The 13,529-nt window shown below is 35.3% G+C and overlaps 1 protein-coding gene across 1 annotated transcript in view; it reads right to left on the bottom strand.

Moving 5' to 3' along the window:
- LOC123319277 (low-density lipoprotein receptor-related protein 2) overlaps positions 1-13,529 on the bottom strand; it is a 62,571-nt gene that overhangs the window by 31,981 nt on the left and 17,061 nt on the right. The window contains exon 2 of the mRNA XM_044906153.1: positions 744-875. Within this exon, the coding sequence (XP_044762088.1) occupies positions 744-875 (132 nt within the window). The remainder of the gene's footprint in view (positions 1-743; positions 876-13,529) is intronic.

The following is a 13,529-nucleotide window of genomic DNA, read 5'->3' as shown; positions in this document are numbered from 1 at the left end:
CAGAAACCGCTTATTGGAGGTTTTACAACTATTAAATAACGATAATCAGTTTTCCCACAAAACTTCTTTGCAGCTTTTTGCCTTTTTCTAGAAGAAAAATGGTACTATTGATTCATCCACTAATAATCAACAGTTTTCGAGTAATTCAAGTGTAAAGATAGATGAGTTCATTTGACAAGCACTACCTTGCTCGCAAAAGTTTAATTGGATGATATAGTACTTAGATATTAAAAGTACATGTTTCAATAAAAGCTGCTAAAATACTAATTTGAGATTTTTGCCTACTAAAAAAACGCGAAAGAGAACTTTTTTCAATCAAACATTGCTTATCTTCCCACTTTACACCTGATATAATTTCACTGAGCAATTTATGGACCCAGGTGGTTTACTCTTGGGGATTATGGTCTGAAAAAAACATGTCTTATCTATAATTAAATATTATCATCAGCAGTATTAGTGTACGCAGTTCATTGTACACTCAACATCCAAGTGGATTATTTCTTGCGAAAGCCTCTTTTTATTTAAACAGATAAACGTTATATTCAGTTTTTAGCTCCAACAACAACAGTATTCAAGCTCAATCACATGAGGATGAATTTTTGGATCCAAAGTGTCCATATTATGTATCACTGAACTATACATTATTATAGTTCAGTGATATGTAGGCGATTTCAACGTCAAAATAACGGTACCAAACCGACTATATTAGCGGATGTGAAACCAGACAACATGTAAATACTCACGACACGATTGAAACTCATCTTCTCCTTTCTCGCAGTCTTTTTGATAATTGCATACTAGTTGCTGGGAAATGCATTTCCCTTCCGGACATTTGAATTTATCAGAGGGACAAACTACTGACGCTGGATCTATTCCTGCAAAAAAAAAACAGGGTTATTAGACATGCACATATATGGCGTTAATCTAAATTAATTGTGAACGCTTATTTGGATTTTGAGTAGTAAGATACAAGAGTAGGTCGTTGTTATTATTACTAATAACCCAGCAAAATATTCATCAGGAACACTTTCATTTATTCATCTTACAAGAAGCTCATATCATCAAGAAATAACTTCCAAAGCCTGCTCAAAAATATTCTTTTTTGTTGCCAAATTGACACAACTGTTCTCTACGTACTCGCGCGAAATTTGAGTGAACGAGAATATATTGAAAAATTCTTAGCCTACTATAGAACCAAACAAAATTTCAATGTAAAAATATTTTATTACTCAACATATTCTCCTCTTAATTGGATACATTTATTACAGCGAACCTACAACGTCTCTAGACCTTTAAAAAAAAATTTTCTTCTTGCTCGGCAAACCAGACCTCCACTGTTTTTATTACCTCCTCGTTGGAATAAAATTCACGAGCTTTTAAACATTTTTTCAGTTGAGGAAAAAGATGATAGTCGGTGAAGCCAAATCTGGTGAATTCTAGTAATTCGAAACCTAAATCACAACATGAGATTTGTATGCAGGGGCGTTGTCCTGCAAAAACAAAACACCTTTGGTCCTTTGGATAGCTTTCCGCGTCTTTTCTCATAAATTTTTTCCCGTAGAGTGGTCAGTAATGTCGAATAGTAATCTCCGGTTATTGTTCTAACCTTATCCAAAAAATCAATCATGATTACCCCATGGCAATCCCAAAAACTGAAGCAAGAACTTTTCCAGCAGATTTTTGGATAAGAAACTTCTTAGGTCTTGGAGAACCAGAGTGTTGCCATTCCATCGATTGTTGCTCTGTTTCTGGATCGTAGAAATGTACCCAAGTCTCATCCATAGTAACAATTCGGTTTAATAAGTCTACATCGTTTTCAAATCGAGCACAGATCGAACGCGATGCTTCTACCCTTGCACGCTTTTTATCAACATTCAAACATTTGTGGATCCATTTTGCAGCAAATTTTGTCATGTATTAAGCATATCTTCGTACATCTGCTTATCTCTTAACCCTTTTAAATACAGGTACTTGATGATGGCTCGATAATCCAATCTTTCAATATCAACGAAGACATGAGAGTTTATAGATTTACGTCCAGTTTCATAATCGAATTTAACGTCACTTTAAGCTTAAAGCTTCCTTTACTGTCATTTTTAGTAGGGTTAAAGGAAGCTTTAAAGTTAAAGGGACTTTAGGTTTGATTATGAAACCGGCCGTTAGCATTTTTTCATAAATCAGTCTATATCCCCGAAACGAATATCCTTATGGGAGATTTGAAACCCAAATTCTCATGCAGTTTGATGTCCTCTATCACCACTTAGCAAGTGAGTCGAAAGAGATCAGATTTGTAGACAGATGGCACGTCTATTTTTCACTAGTATAACCTCACAAGTGATAGAAAAATCTCATCTGAAAATTATTTTTACGTGAAGATGCTCCATGAATATGGAATAAATTCGAACATTCCATTGAGATGGAATGATTGAGCATGAAGCTACAAAAAACCTAAATTATATCCTCTCCGAGTCAGAGAGGTCATAGTATCTCATAATTAACCAGTTGCTGTATAATTCTACCTAATCGAACCAAGAGTTGGATGATCCATAATCGAACTATTATTTGCACAACTTGAGCAAGTTTCTGAATGCAGAAAGGAGAATATCACTGTAATAGGTGGTATTTCATAAGAGATGCTAAGATTTCACGAGTTCCACAAATTTTGAAATCTTAATACCTAGGTGATTTCTGTCGACACTATTGTTTCGAAATATTTTAACAGTCATGTATATAGGCACTTACATATTCCGAATTCAGCTATTCTATGAGAAATGATTTTCGTAAATATGTACAGTATTATGAAATAAATAACCAATTTGTATATATGTACTGATGTCAATTAAGTTAGGTATCTACATACGGATAACAACCTGCCTGAAATGAAAACAGGAAGCAATACTTCTTTAGGGTGACACAATAATAGAACAAAGTAGCTTGAAAAAAGCTCCCTACTCAGTCGCGGCTGCGAATCTATTTGCCCTCAAATTGAAGCAGTGCAACCTATTCCAGATTGTTTGAAACTGTAATTTCGTTACCTTACAGTTAACCGTATTAGCCGATCTTGTGCGCAGGTTGTAGCTCTTGCTCTACCAACCCCATGAGCATATGCTGCACTATTACGATAGCGATTCCACGATCTATTAACTGCACTTTGCGGGTACGGTTAGCATTTTCATATTGGGTTGAACCATAGAACCATAGGTTATGTCTATGGGTTGAACCTGTGTTTTGTGGTTTCTTTACCCTCCTTACTTCACACCATAGACAAAGCAGATATCAATGGTAGAAGGAGTTTGTTTGAAATTTAATCTGAGTTTAAGCAAGCGAAGTTTATCACCCTTAGGTGAAATTGGCCCTTTGTGTCATAAGGACCATATTTTGTGTGTGATACGCAAACATATATCTCTCCACATGTTATGTACAGCAATAGGTACTGAAATTTTGATTCAAGTGCCAACAGAAGGTTTTGAAACGTGTAATTATATAACGATGAAGCTGAAGAAGATTTATTAAGTGTTGCTAGTTAACGAGATACAATAAAGTTTGAGAGTTTCTTTACAAGAATTGAGAAATTGCTATACTTACGATAATTTTAGAGGTAGCAACATGCATGAAAATTGAACCAGGGGGTATATTAGGTATACCTTCACCTGAGGATGTTATTGTAATTACGAAACACGTGTAATGGTTAAATCAGCAGAATGGTTCTTTTTCTACGCTTAGGGTATGGGTGAGTTATCGTGAAAAATCAAACATTTGATATGATCAATATTTATCTCACTTTTTTATATTTATTGTCACATTATTTAAGCTCCGCAAATAGCAGAATACATTTATTCCGCATCTTTGATTGTAAGAATATTGAAACAATTCTATCAGTTTTAATTAAAATCGGCAATAACTTTCAATGATAATTGGTCATGTACCTGTGAAACCATTCGAGATTACTGAAAATAGATATAAATCTTCTTAATTGTCAGCTCGTTTCCACATAGTTCCGTATTTGTACAATTCCATAACATCACGATTGTTTCAGCGGTATTTTCCAAGAATAAAAATATTGCTAAACACTCGATCAAAAATTATAAAATGAAATGAACCATTGAATGATGCTGAAAAGGAACACACGTATATTCATTCCAAACGATAATGGCAAATCGAGAAAAACCAAATGTCTCATCAAATTCGTTGTTAGGTACCTTTTTAGGGAACACATTTGCATACTGGAACAACGAGATATGTTTTATTTTATAGCGTCATTTTGGTATCTTGTCGTTTTTATCGAAAAATTTCGATATCTCCAAATTTTCGACCTTTACGATATAAAGAATACCACTAAATACCATGATCAATAGTCAAAAAAGGTTCTAAAACAAACATTGTTCATTTCTGTAAATACTAGGAAATACGATATAAATTTTCCATTTGGAATCGGAGGAGCTGAAGAATGAATAATTCATCAGCATTAAACATCACCAAGATGATCAACGAAACTGTGAAGGATTACATAGGTCAGATGATTGTAGAAATATTTGACTACATCTTTAAATATAGCAAACACCGGTGAATTAAAAACTGCATATTTTGATGTGTGCAAATTACAAAAATCAATAATTCTTTTCCAGTTAGATCTATTCAAAGTGAAGATGAATTATATAGACTGATATGTGTATATACAGGAATAGCAGAAAAAATACGAAATCTGTTCAATATGATTTTCAATTATAAAAAATTTCGGATTCAATAAAATTCTAGCACATTTCGAAAAAGTTGATATTTGTTTCTTATAAATCACAAAAAGTTTATATGGGTACCTAGGCCTTTTCACCAGATAAACCAAAGTCACACAACAAGTTCAAAACATTTTATAACCATGAAATACATACCGACAAAGAAGTATAAGAATCTTATGTTTGCGACCCTTTGTAAAGGTTTGTTTTTCAGCAGGTAGAATGGCTTCCTGCCAGAAGCTGAACCTGTAGTTTTTCTTCATTTCATTTCATTTCAAGATTTATATCTTCAGATATCATCTCTACGATAAACATGTCCAACTTCATTTCACTTTATGAATATAGAGTAGGTTTATAGTTGCATTTTTCAATTCAGGAATCATGTGGTTAGTGGTGTAAAATAAGATACAAATGATTTCATTTCTGATTTTTTCCATCTAGGTATGGCCATGCCAGTGTTTTTACTTTTGACCAGAACTAACATTGTAAAGAAATAATTAAGCAATATTTTCCTTCAATTTAGGATCGCTCTCTAATCAGTGCTTCTCTAATATTGCAATTGAGCGAAAGAACTAAATTTTCTATTCCATTTCTTGTGGGGGTGCTAGATGCATAACGTTATAATCTGCTAATGATTGATGATATTGAAGGAACAGAGTCAATAAAAGAATTAGAGAGATAAAGAAAGAACACTGGGAGAACTTTAGTCGAGAGATGGAAAATGACCTATATGGAACTCAAAAACGCATATGGAAGATGCTCAGAGCCGCGAAAAAAGAGGTAAATGAGACAGTGCAAATACATAACATCACCGCGGATAAATGGAAAGAGTACTTCACAAATCTGCACTCCCAGGATAATGACCAGCCACTAGAAAGGAGACAAAAACTGCGGCGAGAATATGCAATAAGCTTGGAAGAGGACAAGCGGGTTACAACAGAAGAAGTGATGGACGAGATGAAACATCTCAAAAACGGAAAAGCTCCCGGTCCAGACAACATTCCTAATGAACTGTTGAAACAAGGAGGAGTAAGATTGGCTGAACAGCTCACCAAACTATTCAACAAGATTCTAGGGAGCGCAGTAATACCAGACGAATGGAAAGAGAGCATAACAATACCTTTATTCAAAAAGGGAAAAACATCAGATCCAGCAAACTACAGAGGAATATCATTGTTGAACACCTCCATGAAACTGTTCACTCGCATACTGGGACAACACATATTGCAACACACCAAGCTATGTGAAGAACAACAGGGCTTCCGCAAAAATCGTTCCACGGTCGACGCTGTATTCGTTGTTAGACAAGTAATAGAGAAATCCATTGAATATGACAAACCTGCGTACTTGTGCTTCATAGACTTGAGTAAGGCATTCGACAGAATACAACTGACGGATGTTGTGGACGAACTGAAGCACAGAGGAATACATCCAAACATTGTAGAGACGATAAAACAACTAAACACAGGCAACACTACCACAGTCAAGACAAGAGCAACCACAACCGATAAAGTAAAGATCAACCTAGGAGTGAGACAGGGAGATAGTCTTAGTCCACTGTTATTTAATCTGATAATGGACAGGATAATACACAAAGTACGAAGGGTGAACCAAGGATACAGAATGGGGAACGAACTATTGAAGATCTTGTGTTATGCAGATGACGCAGTACTATTTGCAGATAGTGAAGACGGGCTGCAATGGTTAATACAGGCATTTTACAGGGAGGCTCTAGAACTCAATATGGTAATATCAATCCCTAAAACTAAGAGCATGGTGATCGCCAGGGAACCCCGCCGATGTAAGCTGGAGATAAATAACAAAATCATCGAACAAGTATTCTCCTTTAACTATCTGGGCGTAACGATATCGCCATATGGAAGCTTAAAAGATAGTGTAAGACATCAGATGAATAAGGCAGCCAGAATATCGGGGGCCCTAAGGAATATCATCTGGAAGAACAATTGCATGACAACAACCAGTAAAGTGAGAATTTACAAAGCATGTGTCAGACCCATAATGACATACGCGGCGGAAACAAGAGCAGAAACAGCTGAAACTAAAAGAATGGCACGAACAAACGAGATGCGAGTTTTGAGGGCAATCACAGGGAACACATTGAGAGACCAGAGAAGAAGCGACGAGATCAGAAAAGAATGCCAGACGGAGGACGTAGTTAGATGGACCCGCGCGAGAAGAAGGTTCTGGAATGAACATGTCTCACGTATGTCAAGCGACAGAATAGCGAAAATCGCGAGAAACGGAAGACCAGCATCCAAAAGACCTGTAGGGAGACCCCCAAAAAGGTGGAAGGACAGCTGGACCTCAATATCTCAAGAACGAGAGGAGGAAAATGGGTGAAACAAGCTAGCAAGCTTTCGTAAAGTAGAAGAAGAAGAAGAAGAAATGAAATAATAAGTGAGCAATTTTTTCAGATAATTCAAATATACCTCTATGCATACGAAACCTGAAAATTACCTCTGATTACATGATGAAACGTAGGTTTTGGAAAAACGGACGGTTGAAGGCGCCTTCAAATGGAACGCCCTGTATAGTCGGCCATTCAAAGGCATTTTACTTGAGTCATGATCCATTCAAGTTATCAGTTCATTGTGAAATAGTCTTGGGAATGATGTTAACTTATTTTCTATGGGTATTGTTCAGGTACCTACATACTTATTAGCTATTATATGCACAGTCAATCGCAACTCTCAATTTCACAAAGATTCAGGTATCGTTACCGATACTGAGTTCGTGCTTATTATAACTGTGAAATTGAAAAAACAACAGATAATGTTGGCTTTTCTAGGTGTCTGGATAATTTACGTAGTTAATTGTTAGCTTTTATCAGCTTTGAAAGGTTTTCTTTTGGTCCATTTTTTCCAATACTAAAGTGGAGCACCAAAAAAATGTATTTGGAATTCTCAAAGTTAAGTGCATTGAAAAACAAATCAATTGAGAATTCACTAGGGATTTGCTATTCTAGGCTGCCCTCTTTCATTCATTAAACAATTTTCATAGAACAAGTTATTTGACTGAGTGTCACCAAAAGCTAGTAGTTTATTGAAATTTTTTTTAATAGCAGGTATCAAACCTATTAGAATCGAAATTTTAACTTATTGAATCAAAAAAAAATTCAATTAGGAATTTTTGCATAGCTGGATAAGACTTATTTACCCCTCTAGCCCATTCATAATTTGCCCTTTAGAACTGAGCGAACTATCAGAATAATAAATTCAAATTCATCAAGTAATTTTCAGAGAGATAGTTGATTGACTAACTGTTATCAAAATCTAACAATCAAATTGTTTTTCAGTGTTTATTGAAATTTTTTTGTATAAAAATTATATTTGTTGGTATAAAAACTAACGCAATTAGTTCATTTTACGATACTCTTGTTGATGATTTTGCGGTTAAATTACAAATAATTATAAGTTTTTAGTCGCCAATCAAACCTACATCATCAGAAACTCGATTAAGATACCTTGTAACCTAAAATTCAACAAATTCGTGTATCTTCTGAACAATACTGCTTCAACTCTTTTTTCAATCTGTATATACTTCACAAATAGCTTAATAGGAGCCAGAAAATTCTGTCCTACCAGTACCAAATTACAGGAAACAACAGAATACCGACAATTCCAAAAGTTTAACTAAACGGGTCTGTCTTTGTAGTGCTTATTTTTCAACTGGATAGTAAAATAATTTTTTTGCTATTAAAAATACTGTAAATACCACTCAGTTGCCACATAAACTTTTGAAGGGTGTATGCAATTTTAAATTATTAATTTGAGTATATAATCTTTTTAATGAACTTCTTGGTATTAATAATCAAGTTCATTACCTCCTCAGATTAATAGTTTTTCTAGGCAACCTTTGTGTCACTTGCGTCAATCGAATTCGATTCGATTTGAATCGAGAAATGTATTATGCAGATGGGCTAAGTTATCCTATCTCGCATGATCAAATCAGAAGATGCCAAGCTTTCGCAAAACACTTCAGACTTTATTAGACGGAACCTCAGCTAACGGCTATTACACCTCTAAGAAAATTAAGCAGATCATAGACGTTATGAATTCATGAATAGAGGAATAAACACCCACCCACCACAATGCTGTAGCTTTCATTTCCTCTAATCAGACTTATCAAAACTATGATTTCATTTTACTGCGTTGTTGTAATTTATTGATGTTAATGAATTTACGCAGTGCATACGGCATCAAACAGGATTTACTGGACTTCTCTTCTATATAGTAAATGATTCATTGTCAAAAAATAGTGTAAGTCTTCCATATAATCTTCTATCAGCAGCTCCTGCTCAGGTTAAACTGCCTAAATGGCACCTGAAATGCAATTATTAGTTGTAGTAGTTAGTACACTTTGTACTAAGTGTAGAAACATAAAAAAATGCCCCTTAACATACACCCTCCGTCTTGCACCTTCTTCGCGATCCTCCAGACAGATCTTGACGTGTGTGGCCCGCCTTACGTCCCTGACGCCGCTCAACGAAGCCGGAACGATAGCTCAATTCAGCTCGCCTGACGCGATTGTGTGAATAAGCTAGACTTTGTTCCCTTCTCTCGAATAGGCAGGCCGTGGTACCCGTCGGTACCACTGTCACTTGCTCGGCGTTTATCTCTCTTTCTCTACTGAAAACTCCGTTTATTGTTGTATGCTATGAACACACGAATACGTAACAGTGCTGGGTACCATTAGGTTCTGTTGGAATGGGCCCCGATACGGATGTTGTGGTGATTGGTGGTACCAGCGCTGTAATCAGTAGCTTCCAGGTATTCCCGATAATAGCGGAATGTTCTTTGCGATAATGAATGATTATTTCGCCGATGGTTCTCAATGGAGAACCATTGATTCGACCTTGGTATTTCGTGTGGTGGTAGCGGGGGATTTTTAGCGGAGAACCCGGTGTTTGGAGGTTAGGAAGGTAGATGCTCATGGTAACTAGATGGGTACCAATCCCAGTGGCGCTTTTCTGGTTCATCATCCAATAATGGACCTTTGAATAGAGCCAAACTGGCGGATTAGGGGAAGGGACCTTGACCTCTCTAAAGTTTTCAATATTTGGTACTTATTAGTTTCAACAAATTTTGATCTACCATGTCTGCAACTGATAGTCAACAGTCAAATTGGGATTCTCTGATGCTTGATTGCACCAACTCATTTAAGGTTCACTCAACGTGAAGCATCACTTGATTCACTGATTTCTAGAGCAATAACTATAGCTGAAGCTTACTTAAGTTATCGTTGAACCTGTCTTAACAAAGTTTTATCATTTTATTTTACCCAAAAATACTATCCTAGGTTTTCCACTTCAGGGAGATGAGCTTAGCTCTTGTTGGCTAAAATTCCCTAGAAAGGGAAGCTTCTGTGATATGTGGTTTGGTTTTCCTGATAGGGAGATAACCAAAAACAACAAATCGAGGAGGAGAATGTAGGATAACCTAACCTCTTTGTATTTTCAGAATAAGTACATGGATACAAACAAAGCAAATTCCACTTTTTGAGGAAAACGAAACACATCCTAAAATACCTATACGAACATTCAATCTGCACACCCTGTATTCAACCAAACGGATCCTCACAATTGAAATTTCAGAAATCTGTTCAATATGCGTACAAAAAAAGCCATTTCAGTCTTCTCTCTCATATAAATTACCAAGCTCCACATGATCTCAAGGGAGAATTCATTTTGTCATGAGTACATAGCTACTGTTGATGACTTGGATGAATCAGGTCTCGAAGCAGCTTTTTAGGAAGGTAGGTTGAGTTCTCAAGCGCTCAGTGCAAAAAAATAGGAATAATTTGCATTTGCTTCAATCATTTGATCTCGATCTTAAGTTGCTTCTGAATAATGATAGTTGATGGGAATTATTCACTTCAAAATCATTTCATACTTAATTTCAACACAAATAGTTGGTAGCCTGAGTAGCAAAGCAATCTAGCAGGAAGTATTATGCAGCTGCATTCGACTCAAAAAAAGGTAACATTTTTAGGTTTTATCTCTCATAGTTAGCGACCGACTAATAACTTTCAAATCAACAAATCACGGAACAGGAAAAGAAAATGTTGAATATCAAGTGTAAATCCTAGTTTTCACATAATTCATTTAAAAAGCATAATATTTGGCGTATCAATAATAATTGGTAATATAATCCATAATAAACAGACAATAATTCGTTTCCAAATGAAATTTCATGATATGAAAGATGGAAGCCTGAGTTTGAAAGTTGTGCTTATCTTCTGTGATTAATGAGCCATTATTCATTGATTGTCCATCAAACATTCATCAGTCACTTGGGATATATGAGCCATTTGGATGATTTAATGAACTTTCCGTCTAGCTTGGTAAACGTCTTCTGCATGAAAAATAGTCATCATAATATGGTCCTTGAATAATATACTATTTTCGTACTCGCGATAATAAACCAAAGTCAGTGGAAAATATCCTAATAATTACTCGCACCTTTACTTTTTGTTTGTGTGTATTCATGTTTTTGCTTAGGAATTTTCGAATTCTTACCAACGTTCATTCCATATGCATTTATTCAAGAGATGTTCGTGTCAATTTGAATACTCGTTAGAGAATTAATAAACTGCTTATTGTTCGAGCGATTGTTGTAAATATTGCGCAAAACTTTTCCATTTCGTCTCGTAGGTCTTAACGAAGGGTTCACTGAATTAATTCTGTAGCTGGAGGCTGCGACACGAGGAAATAGTTTATTTTTTTTACATTCGAAGAAAACAGATCTATATGGAATCGTGACGGTCTTTTAATTACCTATAGAATTAGTTTTGTTAAATTACGAGGAAGTATTAAAAATGACGGAATGTTCTGAATTGAAAATGAAGATAAAAAACTCATTATTCTGGAGTTGGTGAATTTTTCATATTGTTTTGTACAGATAGGAATAATTGAATGAATTTAAGCTTAAATTTTCTTACTACTCACTAAATTTAACACTTATGCAGGTTTCATTCAGAATATTTGCTGTGGAAGGAAGATTTGTGGGAAAAACAAGATATACAGAGTGAGTCTTTGACTCGTACAAATATTTCAATAGTAGATTCTTGAGGTCAAGAGAAACACTTTTTTCCTTTATCATTTTTTCCGAATCGGCTTGGTTTATGGTTTGAAAGATAAAGGCTGTTGAAAAACCATAAAAAATTTTTATTTTTAGTTCTATCTCACAAACGGTTTTATCGAATGAAATGATTTTCAGAAAATAGTTTTTCATTTATTCAATGAATCTTTTTCGTCTTTTTCGAACACAAGATATCACCCGCGTCTTCCAGATTTCTCATTAGGACCATTATGTACTATAGAAATACCAATAATTCAAAGAACCCTACTGTTTAAACTATGTTGGACTCTATCTAATGAATATTTGAGCGTTTTGTAAAATAAAAGCTTTCTTCATATTTACTCGTATAATGCGCCGTATTCGAATAATTTGATATTCAAAAAGTATCTGTGAAATTCGAAAAATTGGGTACTTTGGCTGAATACAAGTCTTTTTAAAAGATCCACAGATGTTGAGGGTCATAGATTTAGCTAGTTATTCTGAAGGTAATTTTGTTTTTCCAGGTGGCATAGCTCATTATGAGAACTTAAAACGGCTATAACTTTTTATCAGGGCAGAATCGGAAAAAATGGTGTACGAAGGAAAAACGTGTTTCTTTTGATGGTCAATCTACTGCTAAAATATTTGTACGAGTCAAAGACTCACGCTGTATACACTTTTATTTCAATGCTTAAGATTCTCGAAGAGCAAATGGGGTGAAGTGACCTATCGTGACATATTATTTTATCACCTGAAATCGCTCTTTATTTTGTATCGTCACCTTACTTTAAGTTAAATGGTTTTTCGAACCAAAGATATTATTAATATCTATGAATCTTTAAAATGGCGACAATATCGTTCGTGCTAAATAGACTTTCAAGAATAATATTGGCCTCAATATGATTCCATTTTCTGTGGGTTGAGCATGAACAAAAAAATTTTCTCGAGATTCTTGAAGCATAAATGGAACCAATGGTAACAACATTTTCTCTGTTGGGCATATCAGCGGCATGGGCTTCATCGCCGACCTTCAAAGTGGGTCAGCATACCGTTTAAGGTTATGAAGAGTGGAACAACATTAGAAGTTGGTTCAACTGCTCTGGTTCTCTCATCTCCCTGTTTCATTCTCTTCAGCTTAAATATAAACAACTGACCCTACAATTATTTGTGGATAAAAAAACGTCTAATCTTTAGAACACCATAGAAACGTGACTTTCGACCGATTTAATTATTACAATTTGCAATATAGCTCGTTGAAAAAAATTACCCATTGTATTCGCACTTATTGTATGTTCCATCAAGATATAACCACTCATTATCTTCCTGTTTAAGGTTTTCAGTTACATACATCTAATAATTTAGATTGGAATTCAAGGCATAAATTGTTTCGTGAAATGAGTTTGAAAATTAGTCAGTGGCGTACACAAAATTTCTCTCAAAACGTATTTCTGTCAACCTCTCAAAATTATCTGTGCAACCTGTTGGGAAAAGCAACATTTTTCGTAATGAGCGTATTGATCTATCATGGTGATCTCAGTGTCAGTGACTTTTCCACACTTCTTTTCTGACGCACAATAGGTTCGGCAACAGTTATCTATACAAGGCAATTTGGAATGCACGGTGCCCAAACCACAGGAAGTTTTATTGACACGGCAGCCAAGAATGAATAGGTTCTATCTTGTCAAATTAAGTTGTTGATGATATTGAACTTGAGGCATCA

Source organism: Coccinella septempunctata, chromosome 1, assembly GCF_907165205.1.
Source record: "Coccinella septempunctata chromosome 1, icCocSept1.1, whole genome shotgun sequence".
Taxonomy (NCBI): Eukaryota; Metazoa; Arthropoda; class Insecta; order Coleoptera; family Coccinellidae; genus Coccinella; species Coccinella septempunctata.
This window is presented reverse-complemented; position numbering and strand designations above follow the sequence as displayed.